The 25,170-nt window shown below is 39.3% G+C and overlaps 2 protein-coding genes across 3 annotated transcripts in view; one reads left to right on the top strand and one right to left on the bottom strand.

The window, feature by feature from the left end:
- Positions 1-513: 513 nt before the first annotated feature.
- On the top strand, positions 514-8,444 carry LOC111269923 (acetylcholine receptor subunit epsilon). 2 transcript variants are annotated; one of them, XM_022849848.2, is made up of 11 exons: positions 514-742; positions 1,087-1,209; positions 2,429-2,565; positions 2,745-2,837; positions 3,414-3,523; positions 4,158-4,244; positions 4,649-4,736; positions 6,618-6,695; positions 7,302-7,390; positions 7,675-7,853; positions 7,962-8,444. In XM_022849848.2, the coding sequence occupies exons 1-11, from the start codon at positions 700-702 to the stop codon at positions 8,159-8,161; spliced, it is 1,227 nt and encodes a 408-aa protein (XP_022705583.1). In that variant the 5' UTR covers positions 514-699; the 3' UTR covers positions 8,162-8,444. The 2 variants fall into 2 exon arrangements, with proteins under 2 accessions (XP_022705583.1, XP_022705584.1); XM_022849849.2 differs by lacking the exon at positions 1,087-1,209.
- Positions 8,445-9,027: 583 nt separating this feature from the next.
- Flo2 (flotillin-2) overlaps positions 9,028-25,170 on the bottom strand; it is a 20,603-nt gene continuing 4,460 nt past the window's right edge. The window contains exons 2-8 of the mRNA XM_086972294.1: positions 18,537-18,631; positions 17,447-17,530; positions 16,754-17,224; positions 16,289-16,503; positions 15,786-15,981; positions 15,439-15,573; positions 9,028-12,871 (exon numbers count right to left, since the gene is read on the bottom strand). Coding sequence (XP_086828420.1) covers positions 12,842-12,871; positions 15,439-15,573; positions 15,786-15,981; positions 16,289-16,503; positions 16,754-17,224; positions 17,447-17,530; positions 18,537-18,631 — 1,226 coding nt within the window. The 3' untranslated portion in view covers positions 9,028-12,841. The remainder of the gene's footprint in view (positions 12,872-15,438; positions 15,574-15,785; positions 15,982-16,288; positions 16,504-16,753; positions 17,225-17,446; positions 17,531-18,536; positions 18,632-25,170) is intronic.

The raw sequence follows: 25,170 nt of genomic DNA, 5'->3' as shown, positions 1-25,170 counted from the left end.
GCTTAGTCATACGGTAGTATTGCTAAACGTGTTGTACGTGTAACACCCACGAATTATAAAAAGGCTAACAGAAACCTTTGATAGCCCAGGTAGGCATAAGTACTGCGACCTTACTCAGTTTCTTTAGAAAGAGGTCGCTGGCTAATTACCCGGTGTCCTCGTATACTGCCTACAGAAGGCTAACTGTTTCTTTAAATACCCCCACGTGTTGATAGGACTTGTACCTACAACAAATAGCCTATATAATTCCGAAGACAAACATATTTGACTAGAGGTGACCAAGCGGAAGCGAGCTGAGACGTTCGATGGTTGCTAATTGTTTTATAAGCTTTCCTTAATGATGCGATGACTGATTCAATGTACTAGGAAAAGGTAGGCGAACCACTATATGATATTGGTGGAATAGGTTAGCGGTGGTCGCAAAGGCGAATCGGCCCTTTCACGAATACGCCCTTCAATGGCTACCCTCCACCAACAACAGCGATGCTACACGTACTGTTAAGGACCCTTCTATGTAGATCGGAGTGAACAGCTTGTCATTAGCACTATTACCCTTCAGGGCTCTAACTGCTTTTTTGTTGAACTTACTAATAGGGATCGAATACACAGACGAAATCGTGCTGGCTTTTTGCACTGTTTTGTGAAATGTGTACGTGATCGTTCTTATTCTATAGATAACGTTGGATATATCGCGGTACCATGCGACTTTTACTTCTGTTTGTGGTAATATGTACATCTATTGGTAAGTCTGCTAGGACTAGGTGTGTACTCCACACGCAATACCCCCCAGTTTCATTCCGACTCGTAGGAGTTGTTATTCGGACGCAATGACGAATTTGAAAACCGGAATGATTCACCGGAGTCACCGATAATAGATTGGTACACGTTTTTAATTTCCATAATAGTATAGGACACTGGGGGTGATATCTGAATTATTGCAAAGTATTACGCACATTTTTATCGCGTGATTATTTGTATCATTGGACGTATACGGGAGGCGAGGCAGACGCGTGAGTCGTCATGCTTCAAGACCTTTGACGCTTCGTGGATCTAATTCTGACTGAGGAAATCCTTTACATTTCAAAGCAATGGAAGAACTGCCGAAGACGCTCGAATCAACAAATTCAAGCACATGCCATCGTGAAGCTAGAGCAGCTTTGTTTACAACTATAAATTCACGCACTCGCACATCAACGCGTCGACCACGAGGTTAGCAGTAGCACACATGAATAGCCTCTGCTAAAAACACCCGTTCTTTTCTTTAACCTAGATCAGCACAAACAAAGGCCATTTTTTCTGTCGACGTTGTTAATGAGGCCGACCACACCGATATCCACCTGTCCTAATGGGATCGGCGTTTTTCAGTTTATCTGTTTCACGGGTAACAGACTGAACAACTTAGTCGAAGACAAACCAATCATAGTCATGGAGCTGGCGTAGGTCATTTCTATTGAAATGAAGACTAAACACAGAAGTTATAAGACAGGGAACTTACGATTATTTCAAATTCTTCTCAATGGCAGGAAAAGAGAGAAAAAAGAGAGTATCTCCTTAATTATTCAGCTATCCAGTTTAGGCAATTGACACTCACGTTGTTGCGTATAATTTTAAGATAAGAAAACTTAAGATGAGAGAAAAAAAAAGATAAATAAAAAAAACACAATAGAGCTTTCTTTTCATGCGTCATCAAGCACACCGAAGAAGGTCTGTTCGCTATAATGTTATGGCCCTTCCGATATAAACCTTTGGTATTTTATTCTTTGGATTTGGGTGGAAAGAGCACAAATAGAATTGACTTTCCTGCTTTCTGTGTGTGTTTGCTGAGTTGCCCCCACCTGACCAACAAGCTCTTTTTATTCAACGACCAGACCATAAATTGTAGTCATCTAAGTTTTGTTCGAAAAATCTGGAAAATTACATTTTCTTTTAACTATCATCCACGGATGAACTACCGCATCCGGTTGCCCGAACACACTATTCATTTTTACAACAATTTGCAAATTGAACTTTATCTGTATTTCTATCATACGAGCGAAATATGGCTCAGCTGTTTCGAAGAACACGAAGAGGTTCCAGACCACACGACGAGATGAAGATCTTAATGGTATTGTAGAATTATGCGTTCAATTGTGTACGTAGCTATTCATCCGTAATGAGGCGTCCGAACAGAATGCACATTGTATATATATATTGTAACTGTATACGCGCCCAGAGACGTACAAGTAGTATAGCTTCACGGAACGTTTTTTCACAATGACAGTAGCACAAGAATCATAAACATTGCGTGGCTTCAAGATCTACGTGCGCGTACCTCGTGCATTCTCTAGTTTTACAAGTTCAAAAACAACATCAGAGTCGGAAGGTTTAGGATACTTCAAGGCGAGGGTTGAGCAAAACGTTAAGCATTTCTCAACTGTTTTCTTTATAGGAGTGTCACGTCCTTATCGACTGTTGCCTAGGCGTCGCTTTCGCAATATAACTGCTTCGGCTAACGCAATCAACGAGCGATATTTCGGTAACAACGTCTATGATCCTCTTGCACGCCCCGTAGCAGACGACTCGAAGGTGAGGCCGAAACGTACCGTGTTGGTGTCTAACACATCGGTCAAATTAGTGAAACCATGGGAATACATTGCTTCTTATATTAATTATAAAGCCTACTTATCTTTAATTATCTATAATGATGTAGATCATAAAAGTTGACTTAAAAACGATAAGAGCTAATTAAATCGTTATTTTTGCAGGCGGTGGATGTTCATTTCAAATTCCTGCTCACTGGCATTCGTTCACTGAACCCGATTACACACACACTAATTTCTACAGCCCTTCTATGCTCGGTCTGACTATACGCAACTCGATTTCAAGTATACTTTATAAGGATCTTAACGATGTTTCCAGTGGGATGGAAACCCATCAAAAGTTCCAGATAGAAAACATACATTTTACCATAGATCTAACACTACTATTTGGTTGGCAGGTAGCCTGTGTTCTCTCAGTCAGTGTTTCTTCCTAACATGAAGGGCCACTGTAATTGGAATTGCTACAGATGATACACATGATAACTTTCCTGACCGAGTACAAACCATCTTGCAAAGAATTCATTGGGAAAAACAAGCCTATTGACCTCCGCATAATCTATTCTATGGGGCTTTTCATACGTTAGCCACTGCAATACCTATTGCAATCGTTCCATTCTTAAACGGTTACATATTTGTCACTAAAAGAACCAAGCTCTTTAACTAGAAGCGCTTAATAAGTAATAAAGTTTAAAGAACCAACTTCGGAAGAGAAAAACTCAGGTGAGCTCAATGCAGGTACAGATATTCCTCGAGCTAACCTCTAACCGTCGAAGCTTGTCGAATATCACATCCTCTGCTTTGTTTAAACATTGTACTCTATCACAACATTTTCAGTTTTGGAAGGAACCACGAATTCGCTGGCCAAAGCGCTACTATGGGAACATAAGTACAATTCGAGCTACGCCAGAAATGATTTGGACGCCAGATATTCAAGGACCAATAGGGTATGTAGTGAAGATAATTACTGAATGGGTGCGGTTATTACGGTTTGTGGTTCAATCTAGAGAACCAACGTTACTTAACTAAAATGAAGCCTAGATGTATTCTGGATGTGGCGGGGTGTTTCCATTATAGTGCTACACATCACTTCAACCTAGAAAATGATGAAAAAACGAAGTAGTAAAAGCAAGCATCAGTTTGTTTAAAGACTCTGCCTGTACTGTGCTGTTAAACATTACGTACACGACGCTTCGATATATATAAACGTAGATAAAATAAAATTTACATAAATGTAATATCACGTATCATTGCAGGAAACGAGTATCTACCGCTTGATTGATTTGTAAAAGAATATATTATTTATAGGGTGTCTGTGTATATGTCCAGGCTAGCAGTAAATGTATTGCAATAACGTATAGCCAGTAAGAGGCTTAGAGACATCTATTTTTGAGATCGTATTTTATATGTGTCAAATGCAGGTCTCAGAATCTTGTTGGTTACGACCCTTATACGAAAGCAGTCATTTATCTAGTGGCCATAAATATGAACCTCTCAAAAATGAGCATCCCATACAGGCCCTCATGTATAAGGGCAACCTTGTCAAAACTAAATAAATAAACAGATGACTAAATGATGCAGCCGCTCCAACGAAGTACAAACGAAGAGCTTCAACTCGTTAATTAACCATCAAGGAAACGCGTCGCGCTGTGTTTTTGCTGAATTACGGTAAGCATCTATGAGAACCTACAGTTATTAGATGTTGGACAAATAACGGATAGTGGATATGAACGGGAATATAAAAAAGCAACAGGCAATGATGTGCAGATACAATAATTTAGTAATTCAACAAAGATCATTTATCTTCGTTGCTCGGAAAATAGGAGTTAGAAACAAGAAAAACATCTACTTTTCAACTCATCGTCTCTCCGATGACTTCAGCTGTGAACGTCCAACCCTTTTAAGCCAATTTTTTTTCTGAGTCGTTGATTCTGCCAGTTTATTACTTCGGCACACATTAAAAATTCATGCTAAAGGACACTTGACAATCAGCTTCAGAATCTACTAATATTCTAAATAAACAACTGAGATAGATAAAACTAGGGTCTTGCATCTATTTATGATTATTGCAGGTCACTGTGCCGTTTAGATTTGGCTTCATTTCCTTACGACGAGCAGATATGCCGAATTATTTTACGCCCTCATGGACTTTCGGCAAGGGTGTGTAGCGGCATAAAAAATTCATTGCCCTGGTGTATTTAATAAAATCTAGCCATTTTTACCAAAAATAAGGACATTCTATGCTATTCGTAGCTCTTTAGTATAAGCGGTATCTTTGGCGTGTTTTAAAATGTATCAAAATCATACTTTTAGGAAGTGATATAATTTCTAGGAGAAAGCATTTTCCTGAGCGGCATTATTTTGCCGTTTTTAGTTGAAATTTGTGAAAAAGGCCAAAATATTGCGGGAATATAAGTTGGTAAAGGGGAACCGGCTTCGTCATTCAAAATATATTTTTTCAGTCAGTTTTTTTTTCGTATTAATATCAGGGTCAAGAAAAAGCCTTGTCTTTTTTAAACGTAGCTACATCGGTCTGCCTCATTAATTGACCGTAACTACAGAATGTTTGGAAGGGTGGCTAGTGCCTTCTAGGTTCCAAAGGGGTTTTGTGAAGCTGCTAAGCCCGTCCGACAGCGCCAGGATTTATCTTTCATGCCTCAAGTCACATGATTAAACATATCTAATAGGAATGAAGATTTCACGCTTATTATTTCTACTTTATAATGAAATTACTTAATACATCTTCGCTATGATCTGTAATATACTATGCTCTCTACACAATCAAGTGTCTCGGGATCGATGAGTAGAGTTTATATTTACTGTTAATTTACAGTTCCCGTGACATACTTGCCTGTTAATGCTGGGAATCTTGATGCGATCTTGATTCGAATAGACACGCTGTTTCGTGCTGAGAGCCAGCCGTCTGATGCAATGGTTAACGGCGGTGTCGGACGTAAAACTAGAAACAATTAGGTCTCAATAAAATATTTATAAAAATTATCAATAATCATGTTTTTTGCCAAAAACTACTTCAGTGGAAAATAGAAATTAATGAAAGTCTCGGGACGTTTTGCGGATGAGATCCTTAACTTTTCCTTTAAAAAAAAAACGAGCCTGTCAGCTTATGACCTTGCAGTGGTAGCCAAGTGACGCCCTTGTCCCACTCCTCCACGTTAATCGAATAATTCCCAGATTTTATGTTCAAATAAAAACGCACAACAACGCTGAAATATACTGAATCAGCTAGGACCACGTTTTGTACCTTCGTCAGTATTTCATAACCGAAGCTTCGCAAAAAATAATTTTAGAAGAACCAAATGTTTTAAAACTTCTGCCACTTTTTCGACCGTATCAAGCATGTGGTATACTTATCAACCGCTGTTTCGAACACTTGATAATATTATAAGAAAAAAAAAAAAATAGTCTAAGGAGAAATATCTTCAAGCTTAAATTTTGTGGGGATATCGAATTGTGACGAAGAAATTCTGCATTTGAACTCTCCGTTACTAAATGTTTTTTTCAGATTTAACGCTACACGTAGACACTCTTAGGTCTCCGAGTCCAACAGAGATTAATCTTAATTAATTTTTAAAATCAAAAAAAAAAGTTTGGGAATTCGAAATATTCGTTATTCCGTGACTCGAAAGATTCCTTCATTATTTCAAGTGAGACTGTAGCTTTAACACTATACTATACATCGCTAGGTGAAATATAAGTTACTTTCTAGCTTTCTTTTATTACAAATTTCTGCAAAAGATGCTTTGTTTGATGAACGTACACATTTATTTGAATTTTTCAACACTGTGCATAATTTAGTAGTTCAGAACTACGTTATCCTTAACTTGATGAGCATACATCGATGAAAATAGCTATTCAATAAATAATAAATTTCACTTCATCTAAGCATTGTATCGGATCGTGTGTTTCACACCCGTCAACTTCTATCGCTGCGGCAGGAACGCCCAGTCTACGATGCCTAATAATTATATTTGGCTACGGCTCTTGTATGGCCATCCGTTAATAGATAATGATCGATTTCAGCTGGTAAATTTGGTCATGAACAATGTCTCCGAGAGTCACCCTGTGCAATACGGCGAATGGATCGTGCATGCCATAAAGGTGAGTCGGTGAACAGAAAGGTTAGTGAAGATTATATATTCTACTTTTCGGGCCATGAAGACCTATTTCTTTAGCTTTTTATCAAAACACTCGAAAAGAGTGTGTCTGGTCGTGGAAGTGTTAAGCGAACGTTGCTCGTTGAAGCCTTACCTCATTTAGAGGATTTAAAGTTCGATGCACGATGGGAGCTAAGCACACATTAACTGAAAGGATGTAGATAAATATCAGTATTTAGTAGATGGCCTTCGCCTCATACAAAACATGGGCCTTATATGGTGTACATTGTAGCTAATTAAAGCTAGAAAGAGGAACATTTGTAATAGTTCATATGTAAAGTTAATTCAGACTAGTAATAACTCAAAGAACAAGAAACGACTATACAGATTAAGTCGGAATACGATCAGTCGTAAAAAAATGAAAGTTCAGAGAAGATTAAAAAAGCAGGACGAGAAAAAAAATGTAGAAAAACCTCTGGAAAAATGATCTGGTTGAACTATAAAAAAAAATAGAGCCCCAACACATCTGAAAAGAACAATGAAGAAGCATCTATCCTAAAGTTGAATTTCTATTCAAAAGGTCAAAGCAACAAAAATATTTCATTTACAGGCGTACACTCACTTTAACAACTATGGCCCTATAGAGCTTGGCACAGGTGTCATCGAAATGCGTTTAAAACGGACTTCCGCTCATTATAGGTATTTATGAACTAGGCAATTACAGATTTACATAATTATTTGCTGGGAGTTCGATTTTACTGAGAATGCGTAGTTTGTAAACTTCTACTTAGGACATTCAGTGAGGTCAAGGCCTATAATAAATACTAAAGGTGAGCGTGGACGGGCTATATCTAGACGAAATTGGTCATATCAAGTAGACTCTTCAGGGGGTACTCTTCAATAAATGTCCCATTAATACTTTGTGGATTGAAAACGAATACGTAAGATGTCATGCCTTCTGCTTGCTACTTACCTCTTGACAGGTGGTCGGTATGTATACCGACAGCATCTCTCCTTTTGATAGCATTGGTATGTTCATGGATACCTCGACGGCAGATTCGAACGCGTCAGGAACTGCTTTCGGGTTTACTTCTATCTAACGTTCTCCTGCTACGGCACACTACAGTATTGGTAGAGGGTGCTCAGAAGCTACCAAATATCCGTGAGTACCAATTAAAAACGACTGCTTTTGTTTCTAACTAGCTTAATCTTGTTGAGAAGGACAGAGGATTATGTACACTGTTTAATTGTCTCACATTCTTATTTGTAGTGGTTTTGCAGAACTTCTGCCTGGGACTGGTTACTGTTAATATTGTAAGCACCTCAATACTTCAGGGGTGCCCCTCACCGACACGCGGTGGCCGAATCAAAGGACACGAAACATTTGGAGTTGCCATCGGTAAACTGGACGTGTTCGGCTACCCAACAGTAGGAGCGTTACTTATCCTATGGACGCTTTTCGTGGCCTAGCAATAAGCTTTTCCCCAATAGAGCCGCTTGTTAGACTCTCATTGTCACAGTGAGACCGACGAAGGTACGACAAAGGCGATGGAGCTTTAGACGATCTAGGTTCGTGAAAACGACGACAATTGTATTTCAACACGTTTTTATAGGTTCTTTAATGGTTGGTTAAAATATTTCCTCATGTTACTTTTATTTGGCTTACTTGTAGGCTCATTAGCCAATGTCGTTGTTGCAAATTACGTTGCTTCCTCTAAGTAAATGCGCTAATAAATGCAAAGATTTAAATGAATACAGCCAAGTCAGTTTGTAGAGCAAGCTTAACAAATGACTAGAGATAAATGGGATTTCCTAGAGTATCAGCCGTGTGGCAGGCGCTACCTCTCGTATAATGTAAGTAACTATAGCTATAGTAACTATTGAGTACGAATCAACCCAAAATATTCTATTCACGATGCCTAAAATAATAATAATATACCAAAGAAGTTGCCCGAGGCGATACTCCTGCAACAAAACAGCAGCGCCAGATTGATGAAACCACAGATGTAGGTGAATCGAATTATTCGAAAAACTTCGTTTCTTTAAAGAAAAAAACTTGTATAATTAAAAATAAAACATCGTGAAAGCAATGCGAGATAATAAAATTTTCTAAACGAGATGTAAACAAAGTAAGCAGATCGAAAGCTGTAACCGAAAGGTGCAAGCGGAGGTTGGACCGCGCGTAAACATGTTCGAACCTGTTCTGTAATCAAGTGCGAAAAATATCGGAACGACTGGAATAAATAGGTGGCGCTAGAGTTAAATGAGCTCTTATATCAACATCGTTACCGCAAATTCGTTACGAATCTGTACCACGAAAAAAAAATCAGCGTAAGTCATAATGCAATGTAAACGATCAGTATATTTGTTTATTTCTAATCCTCTTACCCAGCTTTCTGCATTTGTCATTTTTACCATTAATTCTCTCTCGGTAAATCATAGTGTAGCTCATTTTATTTTCTGCACAATCACACATCGCTTACGCACGTTTCAGTTGCATCAAAAACGCGTATAATGTAATATATATATATATATATATATATAAAGCAACATAAGCCCTACAATATAGCCTTACCAATATTATATCTATATAATTTATATAATTATACGCTATGTGCATAATATTTTGTGTATTGTATATTGTGTATAATAAGTAGGTTTTTGGTATATTCTGCCACAAGTGTCTGTTCATCATTTTCTCATTTCTTGTAACCTCTTTAGCTTGTTCACTTATGCACTAATTAAACGTTCCTGCTATTGTATCAGCTAATAGTTTCAAGCGACCATTCGATAAATATTCCTTCATTTATCTTCTATAAATAATGCTATATGCATCCACCGGCTATACGAGTTTGCCAGTTTTCTGTTTCGCATGTTTTCCTTCACCTTGCTTTCCCTCTGAAACAATAACGGTTAACTCCCAGCGCGAAACAAAGTGTGTCCACGTCCGGATTTGAACCTATGCTACCACGTGTCCTCAAGTTTAGCGGGAAAGCACGTTATCCACTACGGTATTAGAGAGATGACCCTACTCGTGCACTCGATTTCGCATCTGCATATTGGGTTATTTCAGCGTTACGTCAAATCGAGCCCTTTGTCGCAGTTTACGAAGAACCTTGTTGTTGAAGCTAAACAAATTCGTCCTTGACTCGTGTCTCGTGACCATGGTTATTTTGTCATAGCAAGGCGGATACATACATGTACTTACTGGTTTATATTTATATAGCGGCTGTGTTTCTATACGTGTAGATCAATTGACGCAACTGCCCTCGCTGATGTCCAGTAGCATAGACTATTACAAACAGTGTGAAAAACATTGCTTTTAGTATTTTCATATCATGAAAGCCAAAGGGAGAAGGCCCCGGATTTGCTTCTAATGGACAATCGATTAATGAATTTCGTTGTTAGTTTTTGCCACTGTTTTGCCCCTGATACCCCAACATACAGCACGTTCCGCATGCTTTTGTCTTTCCATCTTGCTTCCCTATAGTTGATGTGATCCTAGGTTCAACATTCGCTGGTCTCAAGTGCTCGATGTAAACCGCTACACGCAATCTTGCAGTAAATTTTGGTCAGCATAGGATATTTTCTTCTGACTAGACTAACTAGACGACTAGATTCAATTAAATAACTTGAATTTTTAATTTCTATTAGACCAACGCAGATAGACTCTTCTCGGTTTAATGGCGAGGTGTCATTTACGTCGGTACAAAAAGCTTACAAAAACTTATTAACAAAAACTGTAAAAAGTAACAAAAAATTGTACTTAAATAAGCTCTTAAAAAATAAAGTCCAACTCTCTTTCGAATTCTGAAGCCACCAGTGCCCTGAGAGATGCAACGAAAAGTAAAATCTGGTTGTCGATGGTGTTCATTGATTTTTATAACTCATATGTGAAGATTGTTTTAAGAGAACTGAACATCAATCCGTAAAATGACTTTGCAAAAAAGTATTTAGTTAGGGATAAACAATATCAAATTCGACGCCATGATGGGGAACTTTAAGGTGACCATTGACCTATAGGCGACAGGTTGTCTCCATCTCCGAGTGTTTTCCTGTCTGTCCTTCGTTGTTCCTACACCATTGCAAATTATTCTTAGCATTGTTTCATTGATTGACACGTAATAACTGGTACACGTTACACTAGCTTTAGTTGCCCCGTTCACTTCAAACAAATACATATTGAGATAAAGGCCACAAATCATCAAGATTGTTATCGCATCGTTTTAAAACGACCTGCATAATATGCATCGCGCTTGAATCCTGGTGCGTTTAAGCTGCGAGCACCTGATTAGCATTACGCCTATGAGAATACCATGAATGTGTTTCAGAACATTTATACGGATGCTACGACACACCTTGTGGCCTCAAACAATAGGACCAAGGTTGTGCACCTGTTGCGCATTCCCTTGGCGAAATAGAGTAAATGCCTTTGGTCAAAGGCGTCTAAGGCTGTGATGTGGCTGGCAGTGAGGCTAATCACTCCGTAATGATAATAATAATATTATTTTGATATACAAAAAAATGTAAACATTCTTTTAATTTATGCCTTATCAGCAATAATCATAATAATTATCCTTGTTTGTTCACCACTGTAGTCCATCACTATTCACCTACAGTTTTCGTCTTTGTCGGAATCTTGTTTGGCTTCGCTTTGTCCTGCAACTTTTTTGCAGGACGAAATTATCTCTGACCGAGAATAGCCGGGCTCCTTCATACAAAAAGACGTTACATGATTGAGAAGCTACGGAACTACGGAGATAAGATCGATAAACATCAATTTGACAGTTCGAGGCTCTGGATAGAAGCTTGAGGCATAGAGGAATACACGAATACAAGCGGGGAGGTTACCAACACTAAGAACATTTCAGTTATCGAGGCGATAATTTACACACGACATCTATACTGCGATTATGGAGGGCTGCACTCGAAGAGGGTAACCCAACATTTTTCAAGTACATAGCAATCAGAAGGACTCTTAAGGAGGAACGAATCATGAATGTCGAGTATCGATATTCAATACGTATAAGGAATAACAAACATGCCAATTATCACTGGAAAGTGATTAGAAAATTGTGGGCCATGCTATCGTTAAAACGACCTACGGTGTCTCACAGATGCAATCGCTGCATCAATCATAGTAGCTATGTGAACTTTAATTCTAATGCAAATCAAGGGAAACTTCTATAAAATACAATTTCGTGCAAATATGCAACACGAATATTGCTACACGGACGTGTTGATGCTAGCATTATCGATTGGCTGGCGTGCTTCTCGAAAACTAATGAGTCGATCTCTTCCAGTGTGAATCTTACGGCCAACCTTAGCTGAGCTGCACAGTTACCCTGCAGATGGTCGTTGGCCACTTCGCAAAATTGGTCGGGCTTGTCAACAAGCGCAATACACGCCATGAGATAATTCTGCCGAGCGAATGATCTCCTTAGGAGGGTATTTAAGTGTCGAATTATACTACAATCGTTAAAAGGTAAAGCTTCTCATTGACGAGATAGATTTACAGGAATGAAATAGCTAGTTGAGAGTGGTCAGGGACAGGATGGCCATGTAAGACAATGTAAAACTTCTTACTGGTAGGTTAAATGTCATCTTGTACGCAAGCAACTAACTTAAATGATACGGTAAAGCGCCGACATCTCTAGCAAGTTGCTGGATTCTTGAGATAAAGTTAAGTTAGCTAAACTTGACAACTTCACATATATTGCTATACGAAATCACATCTCTCAAACGATGAAACGGTGTATCTGATACCGCGTGTAATGGCTGACGACAACAACTACAAGAAGCTATGCCGCTTGCTTACTGGTTTCGCTGGAACCCTGAAAACCTTTGGCGGCCGTTGATTGCGCTACTCCAAATGACCAGGAAATTCTTACGGACACTGCTAAACATCACGAATAGGTGATGATTATACGTAGTTTTCACTTCGTTTCATACTTTCCCGTCTCTCATCCATGAGATGGGTCGATGTATAAGGGGTGCGTTGGGTTGATTTTAGCTTTCGTTGATGTCGTGGCTTTGTGGTTTTCTACCATTCTATTGCCAATTGTTTCGACGTTTTTTTCTTTCGTATTCATCTACTGTATGACGATGGTGCGCTTGTGAGGCACTTGTGCGTGTTCGCGCTTAACGCGACTATTTGGCGCCCGGAATCTTGGTCAGGATCTGCAATGAAAAAACGGAGAGGCAAAACAAACCGGAGTTATGTGTCAACAGTCAGGGCAAGTACAGGTGAGAGACTAAGGGGCATGAACTGATTTAATGTCGCATTTATGTAGGCTTGTGAAAAAGTTCATATATTGCCACCAATAGTAAGCGGGTGAGCTTCAGACTAGGTTCTACACGTAATTAAATTCCGATTGGTCCAAAAATCCAAAAAAATTAAGTAGCTAGTTGCAAATGTAGAACATCGAGAGTGATGAAACGTGAGTCTAACGTAAACCGCATAATAGAAGTACGTAATCACTAGTAGGCGATGTGTGAAAGAAGGTCAAACGTCTAATAAAATAGGCGCACAACAACAATTTATGTATCTGTGACTCATGATTAAGCAATCAACTGAACAACCAAAAAGGCCATTTTGACGTCGGCACTGAAAATAATCCGTCTCGCGGAACTGGCCCAAGGTACCGTACATTGCAAAGCCCCAACACAGCGGATTTCAACGTAGTGGCTTTCCGAGTTCTCATAGTTGATCGGTTACATTTCAGTAAACTGCGACCGCAATGCGTCTTCGACCGTATTGCCTGTATTATTCGTACGTTACCCAAAAACATATCGGCTTGTAACATCGTATTTCGACTCAAGTGTACTACTTCTAATTCCGTACAGCATCTAGACGAACGGTCAAATAAGATTGTCATGTCCGCTACCTAAATAAATAGAAATGTACGAAGAACCGTCATCCAGCTCAAGTTTAAACAATAATAGCAAAAATCATAATAAAGTATGTTCAGAAAGCACTCTGTTTAGTGGTCACAGTCTGTTGTCATGTGTAAGTAGTATTGTATACTTACAGTAAGAAAAAGCAAATAGCAGAAACTATAACTTGTTCGCTTGCGAAATATCAATTATCTATTACAAATGAAGGTACTCTTGATTTCACAGATGTTCAGATATTTCAGAAAAGCCCCAAAAGCACATTCAGTTATGTTTCAGTCTCTCATTCGTACGGTAATGTAATGAATGCTATGCAATCAATCATAGCAGACGAACTACATGAAAGAGTTAAGATTAATTTTATATTTGACAACGTGACAACACAGTTTTGTTGACGACTCTGAAGTTTGGCTTCTCCATAAAAATCTCAAAAGAAAGTCGCCAGGAAGGGCCACATTCTCGAACCGGATGTCATAAGCCATGCTAGAATAGAGTAGCCCATCGCAGAACATTCCAGGTACAAATATCTTCAGTCACTGACCGTGTACTGCTGCGTAAGGAAGCGTATTTTAGATAGTAGGGCAGCGTCCTCACGATCCTGCTTTGTGGTTTGGCTTTCCCACAAAGGGAACTTCTTAAATTGCCGCAACAAAAAGACGCTCACTACCATCGTCACCTCGTCACGCGATCTGCGTCCAGACTGGCAGCGTATTTTAATTTTCTGCAAATTTTTACCGCTTATCGTACTACGAACGGTATTCTAGAAAGCATATTGCATAATTTTTTTACATCTGGCAATTGCCAATTATTGCAGTTGACGCCGATTTAATTCACCGTCTTATTCGACTACTCTGCACAAAAACGCGAAATCAAAACAAAGTAGAACATATTACATCATCAGTAGTGATTATTGTTCTTTTTTAAAAGAGTTGCCAACGGGCCATTAACAGGGGTGAACGAAGGACCGCAATCTTCGCAGCGCTCGTCACAAGATCAATGGCAGCAAACCAATCGAGACGCAAGGTTTAAAAACAATTCAATAGACAATGCTCTAGTCACTGAGCAATTAGTTGTCACGATAAGCGAAACGAGATTGGCCTTTGAACGCGCCTCCGGCCCCGTTTGCCTAGAATAACAGATTTCAATCAATAGTAAACTCCTTTTTGTGACAAATCATGAGCATTACACAAACGTGACGAAAAAAATTGTAACGCGAGTATTAGTCTTAAGGTAACTAAAATTTTTTGTAGTCTGATAGAGGCAGTGAAATAAGCTAACGATAGCAAATGGTAAAAATTAAGCGAGTCCCAGTAGAGTGGGTTGAGAGGAAAATACAAAATTTATGTGCGATTTTTTTAAGATTTCTGCCGTGGCTCTCTCCAACGGTTTATACTGCGTTGTATTTTTTTTTTATCTCCTGTCCACTTGATTATGCACCAATTTTTTGTTTTCAATTTTTCGCCCCAGAATATGGACCTGTCAAAATGTATGCCTGCCTAAAGCTGCAGCACTTAGCCCAGTCTCTGCTGGCTGAAAGTCCAGTACAGACGAAGTCACTTTACCGATTGGAGCCCCTAACGCCAACCTCTCAACTACCTAGAAATGCAGATACATGTTGAAAAACCGATAAATCAACATAACTCCACAAAAAGAGATCAGCTGGACGGGATAAGGCGGAGCGTTGATTCAGACAAACTTTAAATAGAATATGATAAAGTTCACGTTGTCATCAACTGCATTATGTACGACCCATAAGCCCTCACTGCTAAAAAATGCTGTGGCTGGTGTATATCGCCTTTTCCCGCAAAACTCTTGACCTCTGCACCTGACTGTGAGCGCTTCTCTTTATTTACCTTGGATATGTCGATACCGGTAAGCGCTTGAACGGTAGGCGGTAGTTGCGAGCATAATTTTGCGACCTCCTGCGACGTGCGATCGTCCCCACCGAGCAGTATGATTTCGTCCGTCTTAGCGAGTGGCGCCGCCACCTGTGCAGCCACAGAGCAAATGCAACAGTAAAATAAGACGCATACGCGTGCCGATTACAATATATGATTTATATTGTAATTTTACATTTTCACTTTTTCAAATGCTCTCTACTGCTGAAATTTTTTAACGTTTGCGTGAACGAGTTTGAACTTTTCAGCGAAAGCCCTATCAGGAACAAAGTAGCAGAAGGGAAACGGAAAATCAAACTGACCTCCGCTGCGAGTTTCGGTAATGTATCCAAAACCAGCGAGAGAACGGCTGCTTCGTCGTACTGTTTGTACGCGGCGGCCCGAAGTCGCATCCGCTCTGCATCGGCTTTACCTACGGCTTCGATGGCGTACGCTTCCGCAGCACCAGTCATCTTGATCTTCTCGGCCTCCGCACGAGCGCTTTCTACCGTCTGCGTCCTTGAGAAAAAAAACGGATTTGAGCCAGCATTAATAAAAACCAAACAAAACATGCAGATATGATAGCCTTTCTCTTTAAAGCGCGATTATAAACATTGACGTGAGAGAAACGGAACATTTAGTTTTTTAAATATATTTGGTACGTCATTTAGCTACGAAGGCCATCAATGGAAAAAACAAGAAATTAAGTTAACTCCAATAAAGGTTTATGTTCCGTACGATACTTACCACGAGAGTTCCACCCATCTCTTATTTATTTCATTGGTTCTAGGTATAAATGTCCTGATATTGCCTATTTGGTTCAAACCTTTTTCCCTGAGCAATCATCTCCAAGCGGTAGGCTTCCGCTTCAGCAGGCAATCTAATCGTCGCCGTTAATTCCTTTTCTCGCCGAAGTATCTCTTTTTCCTCGACGGCTATATCCTTTCGCCTTTCGACAACGTCGATTTCCATCTCTTCGCCGCGGATCTTCTGGGCCAATTTTGCCGCCTGTAGTTCGTACGCCAAGGCAGCTTCTGCTTGCTGCTTGCCGTAACAATGCAACACAATAAATAGTTGAGTTTGGTGATATAAAGACCACGTCGGATCCTAAATAGCTTGTCATACGTGTAGTGGTTACGTCACTCAAAGAAAGGATGTTGATGTACATCCTATTGAATCACTGAGTGGTACTATTTTATTGTACTTTCTAGGTTTTCGGCTCGATTCTCATACAGACTCATAGGGCAAGCCACTGCATGTTGAATTTTCTATTCGGATAATTAACACATACCCTTGTATTAACCTCAGCGTCGAACTGAGCTTTTTGCAATTGAAACATTCGATGTGAGTCTTCGATCTTCGTGTTTGCGCCGTATTTGACATCCATCGCAGACTTATCACACTCTGCTTCGCGGATGCCCGCATCTCTTTCCGCCTGCGCTACACCAATATCTGCATCTCTCTTAACGGCCGCCGTCCTAGCCTTCCCCAGGGATGTCAGGTACTCGACTTGGTCGAAAACATCCTTGATAGTGAAGGATAGGATTTCTATGCCCATTCGGCCAATGTCCGGTGCTGCTACCTCACGGACAAGCGAAGCAAATTGATCTCGATCGCGATAAACCTCTTCGACCGTCAGCGTACCTAGAATGGCACGAAGATGGCCTTCAAGCGTTTGCAAGATGACAGCTTTTACATGTTCGATATCTTTGCCGAGGAACTGTTCGGCTGCAGTTGACAAGAATTCTTGCTCTGTCATAACCTAGAAACAACACATTTTCAGACACAAATGATATCAATAGAAAGTCAAACCCTTGCTATCGGCGAAGAATCTTAGTTTGCAAGTTACCTCGTTACGATAACGTCCATGATATGGTAACTCGTAAGATATATAAAGCAATTAGTAATATATTTGTTTAAATTCAACAAAGTTATTATATTACTTATTTGCATAAGTACCTGTCTTGGGGGCGAAAACACAAACCTTGCATTGGGCTACCCCGGTGACTGTAAGAGGCACTCCCTGCGCCGTCTCGACGTGCTCACAGCGAGGCTTCAGAGTCATCACCTGAACGTTTTCAAGAAAAAGAGTTTGCACAGAATATATTTTTTTAGGAAAGAAAGGAGAAATCCGGCTTATTAAAATAACAGCAAGATATAAAATCGTCCTACATTAAGTATTTGTAGTGTACACGTTTTTGCTTGGCACTCGAGGGTGCGTTGTTTAGTATTTAGGAAGACTGTATTGTTATTCATTAGGGTCAGTTGTTGTTTGTGCAAAGTTATTACAATCCCTTAGAAACCTAGTCAATAAATGCCATTATTCTCTAATGAGTAGCATACAATTTGTCGTGCGCTCACAGTTTAAAGCTTTGGAAATGCTAGTAAAAGCTCACTACGGATAGCCTTAACTATTAAATGAAACAAACAGCAAAAAAATAGAATGGAAAGTGGGTTGAAGTATTCGTTTAGTGTTACAATATGTTTTCTTTGTCTACTCATAATTTACACAGACTCAGGGGTGGCCTCCATGCCGAAATAATTTAAATATTCATATTATCACGCAATGGGCAATGCAAAATCCTGTGACGAGTTAGTATAAATTATTCCGGTTTGGTAATACGCAGACATGATTATAACTACAGAAAGAAACAGGGCGCTACTTAAGCAGCAAGTATAGCTAAGATAAGAATTTATTCATCTAACCCTGATCAGAGTTCGAAGTTCGTAAACACAGGGAAACATCATGAATGCCCAACGTATTACGCTATAACGTCTTCCTGATGGATGTGTCTCACTACTTGATACACTTGGTGTATATGTCTCATTTATTCGCCAGAACTCATCCTTGGGCCCCGCACAATCAAATTCAGAAATCATTTCAGCCGTCGTATGCTACCATAAGCGATTTACATTTATACACCTGACCCGTTTCGACAGGGACCATTCGATCATCGCCTATTGACTCAACAATGACAAGTTCTTAAAACACAAATCCCCGATGTCAATATTACTTTTTAAATTCTTAAAATACTTAGTATTAATAATAGTAAATAATAGCATTAGGTACCTACCTCAAGGCTAAGCCGCTGAACATCTGTGACAAGCCACCAGGCCCATGCCCAGCCACCAACAACCATTTTCTTCGCGCTGTTGCCACAACATCCCCCTGCAAACAAAAACGAGTTCGATCTAAATTCCTCATAAACAATAGAACGACTATTACATATAGAATCTTTGTGTGCATCTACCATGTACCAGAAATATTTAAGGTTACTAATGTACTCTCAATGAGCAAATGTTAGGTGGTCTTCTAATAGTATAGCACCGTGTACATTATCGAATTATGATAGATAGTGTTACGTCTCTACACATATCATTCATTGATATTAAATCAAACGTTTACGTGCAAAAATACTGAACAAATTTTCGTTACTTGCAGAAAATTCAATAAGTTTTGCTAACCCCGTACTCTCTACGATGAAGAGATGACACACATTTATCACCAAATTTGGTACGCGTTGATTAACAAGCTTCATTAAGTTCGTATAATTCTGCCATAATCCCATTGTTACGTCTACTGTGGACGTCTCCCTGTGCACTCTTTAGGATCGAGCCATTTTCCTAGCAGTTATTTACGCTCTGTAGATCGCACTTGTAACCTTACAATAATACATAATAGAACTGTTCATCTAATATAGCAAAGCCGTCATATGCTACAAGCAGAACAGAATAAAAAATTTAGCCGATGAAACTTAGCCTGCCGCCTTAGTACAAATAACAACAAAGGCTTGTGCTGTCTGTTGACCCTTCATCGCTGGCATCGCCGTTGAGATCATTTGAGTTCTTGTACCCATCGAAAGTATTCCCTATTAGACTACCAGCTTGTACTGGCTGTTACTATTACGTATGTTGATATTGTTGTCGTTGCCGTCATCGTATTCGGCAATGAGGGCAAAGGGCCGATTTCAACTGGGAACCATAATTAGTCTGTTGCGTACGCCCGTTGTCCCGAAGGGCAAGACGGTCAATTCAACAGTTAGACAGTTCTTGGTGTTCGTCACTGCGAGAAGACAGCCTTCGTAAGGCAGGTCGCCGTTTTTCTAACGCCGAGGAACGGTATTAGAAAATAATACCATAGAGGAAAATTTGCTAATTCGACATCATTCTCAGAGAAAAGAGATATTTAATGGTGAACTGAATTTTACATAAACACACGAAATGGAAAATTACTACCAGTGTTAGTAATATCAATATTGACCCACGACAGTATATTTGAGAGGTACTAGATCATTAGGTGGTACTTAAATATCGAAGTATAGACAACTTCCACGATGTTCAAATAAATAGGCACTAAAGTTTCATGCGGACTTTAGCATGAGATACGTGAGTTTTGAATTAATTGATTATTTTATAATTTTGTTTAATGGTTTTGTGGTAAGGTTCAACTGGCTGCTACATAGCTCACACAACCCACATCGTCATTGCAATCTTTTGGCGTTGTTAGTTCGTGTTCACCTCTATGTGTTCTAATTTACAGAAAAAAATTATCCAGTTTCTATTAACACTGAGGCGTTGATTGTGCTGTTTATTCGAGACCCCAATAACTGGCAACAACTAAAGCAAACAAATGTTGCGTGCAGCAAAATACGGTCACAAAACCTGAATGAATCAGCAGTTTGCAGTCGGAAAACGGTGACTGGCATCACCTACTCTTTACGACCCAAGCACGTAATTAGTAATCCGAAAATCGTAATCCAGGCATTTTTATTTCCTTTTAAACTACGCGTTTTCATTGTAACTTTTTCGCTCACCTTTTATCACAGAAGACACAAAATCACAATTACATAATATAGGTTTGAGACAGACCAGCCAGTATCTTTTAAACCTATGAGCAAGACTTAGAGAGAAATAGGCTTTATCATAGCAATAGCAACCATAGTTCAAAAGACCTTAAAGGACGTTAGAAAAAAGTAAATCAAGCGTGCTTACCATGCCTATGCACCCGCAGCGTTCTTCGTCTGGCCCAATTTCTAGCCGTTTTATAAGGTCGTGGCCAGCCACACGTACCTTTTGTCGTACACATACACTAGGCGGTTGAATGGTTAGAAAGACAGACAATTCCATTTGAATATTTGGGTGATTCGCGAGAGCTAACACAGATAAACGATAGCCAAGAGTCAGAAATAGCTTAATACATAATAATTTACCCATTTTGCTGGCTTTACACTCAACCTGCGTAATTAAAAAAAAAGCGCCTGCCACAGCACTTCTTACGTCTTTCTGCCTCTCTAAGCAGTTTTTAGTAGAACCGACACCAGCCCCGAAACAACAACAACAACAACAACGCTAGACCTCGAACATGGCGCACAAATAGAAGGTAATCAACAAATAACTCAAACGCAATTATTGCTTTGTTGGCTTGCTGTTGACAACAATTAGCTGGCTTAAAAAACAGAGAAGCAGTATTTATAAGGGCCCACTTAAGGTTTAATCGTAAGCAACCGCTATCTCACAGCGCAAATGTTCATGGATGTATTGAAATTAAAAAAAAAACTGCCTAGAGAGGCAGAAAGACGTAAGGAGTGCTGTGGCAGGCGTTTTTTTTTAATTACGCAGGTCGAGTGTAAAGTCAGCAAAATGGGTAAATTATCATGTGTTAAGCTATTTCCGACTTTTGGCTATCGTTCATCTGTGTCAGCTCTCGCGAATCACACAAATATTAGCTACTATTTAAAAGTTTTAATTAAGCGAATCGTTCATAGCACGTTTTGCTATAGGCACCGTTAACCGCATTGAAATCTATGCATAGACAAAAACGGGGACCAATCTTCTCGAATTTTATGACTGTTCCTTATTTCTATGCAGTATAAAATGGACGAATAGGACTTTGCGGCGTTTGCTGGATTTACGGGATTTAATAATATGTTATAAAGCATTTACTGGATGGACCTCGTGAACTGAGGCGTTATGCACCCAAAGTACATAAAACTAATCGCACTAAACATGTACAACATTATTTTTCTGCGTCTGCTACACTATTTCGTACCAATTTAGAAAAGAAGAAAAACACCGCTTAAGGCGGTAACAGAATACAATTAGGTCTGAGAGTCCTCGACTTGAACTAAGAGTACAACTGCTGCCGTGTGTACCCGGCACAAAGTAACTGCGGCGCTATTGGACTCATATCGGTTTGTATCAAATCGAGCAGCGCCATGCATATCTTATCGGTTAATTTATACAGTTTGTATCAATATATCGACACCTGCAATTTATGCAAGACTGAATACGGTGCTAAATTTCCTAACATACGATAGTTGCTTAGCCGGCTAAATATCCTTACTGAGCGATATTAACATGGACATGTTGACATGCTTTACGCTTCCACGCAAAGCGCCAGCATGCCAGGTCAATACCTTCGAATAAACAACACCTATTAAATATTATAGCAGATGCGATTGGCACCTGTGATTGAGTCTAATAAACTAGAAATACTCTCTGGGGGGCCGTCCTCGGTGTCATACACCTCATATATGCTACTACTTTCTTCTCCTTTTTTTTTCATTCAATTTGACACATATCAAAATGTTGCTAACTGACGGAATAGGATAATAATAACGGAATAGGATAATTATTCTAACATGTTAGAATAATTATCCTATTCCGTTATTTAATCAAAACACTCAATGAGACACTTTACACTAGCAAAGCTTTTATTTCATCTATATCTGATGTTTCACTTGTCGAAAACGTCACTACTCGACCACGTAAATTTCTTGCCAACAAAGTCATACATTCAGGATAAATCCTACAAAAAGGGATAGTCCGTTGGAGGTCTCAAAACAGAAATACTGCTTACTGTACAAGAATTGTGTCCATTAGTCACCATATCATTTTTACATGGGCTTCGAATAGCAACGGTAAACCAATGGCGATATCAGCGCGGATAGCATTATGGCATGTCTTGCAATAGCTATCATAGTCGATCCCCAAAAGCATACTTCCAACGATCTCCCATTAACGCAGTTTCCACGATTCACGAGCTCATGAGCCTTGTTTCGTACGCATGCAGCGAACGGTTAAACACGACTCACATATGAAGACATTTGCCGTGTTGGGTTATTTCAGATCAGGGTAACAACGATGTCACAACCATGCCTCATTCACTGTTAAAACACTACGGGGAGTCGACTACCTTAGAGTTCCGGAATTTTAGAAATGCTCTATTTTGTGTAGTTAAATAACGTGCAAGTGTCTTCGAGGACCCAGAACGATAACATACTCAATTTGAACGCGGTACTATATTCCTAGATTTATTTTTAGATTTATATTTAGAATTTGTTACTACTCTTGCGATGTAGAATATAACAGTAGCATGTTATTTCGGCGATTTTGTGAGGTAAGAAGCAAAAGTGGTCGTACGGTATCACCACAAAATATATATATTGATCCTGGATGATTATAAACGATAGACTGAAGACGTTTAAACCTTGAAAAAACGAGGCCTGTCATGGTGGGCGAATCTAGATAACAATGTAGGAGCACATACGGATTGACAAAGTCTTTATTTGGGTGGTGGCCTTCGGATAAATTTTACTCTTTACAGAGCTCCGTCTAACAAAGAAAAGCACCTGTGAACGTTCATTACGTTGGAGGGACTGAACCAGACTTTTGGTTTAATGTGTTATAACCCATTGATCATAATAATGCACAAAATTAAAAAACGGAGCCCACTTAGTGTAGTGCACATCACCAAAGCTATGATCACACACAGTGACCACAGTAAAAATCAGATCAATCATATTTTTTGACTCTTACGGCCGTTCGAAGCTAAAACGGTTGATTCCTCACTCGTCAACGTTCGCTCATAAGTTAGCTTTCCTATACTATAAACAAGACATGCCTGAATAGCTTTCGGTGTGACATGTCACATCCGAAGTGTTGTACAAGTAGGCGATAGAAGAACTTGAATGTATTCAAGAATTGAACGTACGTATTGTCAACTTAGCAGTTAATAAATAGTAACTCACGATATTAAGCTTTGAATTCAGCTATAATGTCTAACATGGGCTAGCTGAAAGAACAAATTAAGTCCATTGGCACGTTCAATCCTGATGCTATCATTGACTCCACACTTTCGTTTTCCAAACATTATATAGGAAATAATTCCTACAGCGCAGAAGAAATTATACTTCTAGTGGAGCATTTAACGCTGAGGTTTTTCCAAGAAATGCCATTGCATTTAGCGGAATAACGAACGTCTGTTGGCATTTGAAAAGCAAATTTCGAAAATAAATCATTGAGAGGAAGAAAACAATCCTGTAGAAAGCCACTAAACGCTCCTAAACGCACGATTAGGTAAGGAATGCTTTGTATGCTCATTAATAAATCAGATGCACGCTTGTGACACCAAACACATTTATTACTCTAGCTTAGGTATTTAGATGGGTCTGGCGTGTTTGGATTATCCATCCGACCCTTTTACGGCTATGCTACTGTCTCACCCTGTGCAGCCGCTACGGCCAAATTTCCAAATTAATTTTTTCTTGCTACTGGAAACTCCATCGACATATAAAGGGCACTTTGAGGTTGAAATAAATAGTAAACAAACGGTTGTGATTATTTCGCATCTTTGAAAATCGTGAATCGACAACGGAAAATCTGTTTGCCCTTTCTTATTCTCAGGATTACTTAACCTGTTCGTACGGCAACGTTCGAATTATGCCTCTTTAGATGATTAACTAGAAATCCGTCTTGAATCATAATGTCGAGCAATCGGTATCACGTGTTTACTTACCACGCTCCGTTATTGTCCCATCAAAAACCATAATTTTTGCTCAAGCCGTGTTGAACTAATATGCATAATCCAAGAGTCATCAAGTGTATAATAAGTCATTATATCCTTGATGACTAAGCAAATTTTTTTAAAATCCTTCTGCTGCATCTTATTTTGTAACTATTGATAAATTTGTTGTCCAACGCACTAAAGGCTATTAATGGCTTAAACAGCCAATTTTCTACATGAATTTATTTAGCTCAGATCCCACAAATACAAATGTACACGCCACTACATAATCACATGGAGTAAGCCACGTTGCTAAAGTAAAAATTATATACACAATAAAATGGCACTTAATGAATGCGGTTAAGTTTACGGTATTGCTTTCAGTGCTGAATTTTATGAACTAAAAAAAAGCCTTGTTTATTAGAAAATATCAATACATTGTCTAGAAAGTTTAAAGAAGCAACTGTAAAGGGATTGGAGAACAATATATACCAGTAATCTACTCGACTTTGAACTACATAAACTCCAGGTCGACCAATAAACCCTCGAAGACTGAGATGCTTTTTCTCACTGAGTATAGTTGCTCTTATTTATCAAAGGCTTCCTGTGAAAGTAAAGGCTGGTATTGCGACAGCTAACAATTGTCATATTTCGCACGGTTCAATGTACAGAAAACCGCTGCTAGTCTGTATGCTTCTCAACCATTAAATAAACGTCAAGGTGCGCTGAGCGACCTATTTCAAATTCGCTTATGCTACATAAACCAAGTGCAACAGGCACTCGAATGAGGTGTTTCCGGTTGTTCACGTCGTACGCGGTACTGCTGAGTGGTGTACTGCTCGACGAGATTCGACACACAAGCGTGCAGATTGCTGAAGAAAACGCTCGTTGAATATTGACTTAGATCGCTCAGCACGTAGCGG

This window comes from Varroa jacobsoni, unplaced genomic scaffold (assembly GCF_002532875.2).
Source record: "Varroa jacobsoni isolate VJ856 unplaced genomic scaffold, vjacob_1.0 scaffold_1424, whole genome shotgun sequence".
NCBI classification, from domain to species: Eukaryota; Metazoa; Arthropoda; class Arachnida; order Mesostigmata; family Varroidae; genus Varroa; species Varroa jacobsoni.
Note: the sequence above shows the minus strand (reverse complement) of the source record. Positions and strands in the feature narration are given on the sequence as shown.

Excerpts from the sequence above, each read along its gene's own strand:
- LOC111269923 (XM_022849848.2), top strand. The coding sequence starts at position 700 with ATGCGACTTTTACTTCTGTTTGTGGTAATATGTACATCTATTG. Across the intron at positions 1,210-2,428 it reads ATCAACGCGTCGACCACGAG|GAGTGTCACGTCCTTATCGA; the intron begins GTTAGCAGTAGC and ends TTTTCTTTATAG. Across the intron at positions 7,391-7,674 it reads CGGACTTCCGCTCATTATAG|GTGGTCGGTATGTATACCGA; the intron begins GTATTTATGAAC and ends ACCTCTTGACAG.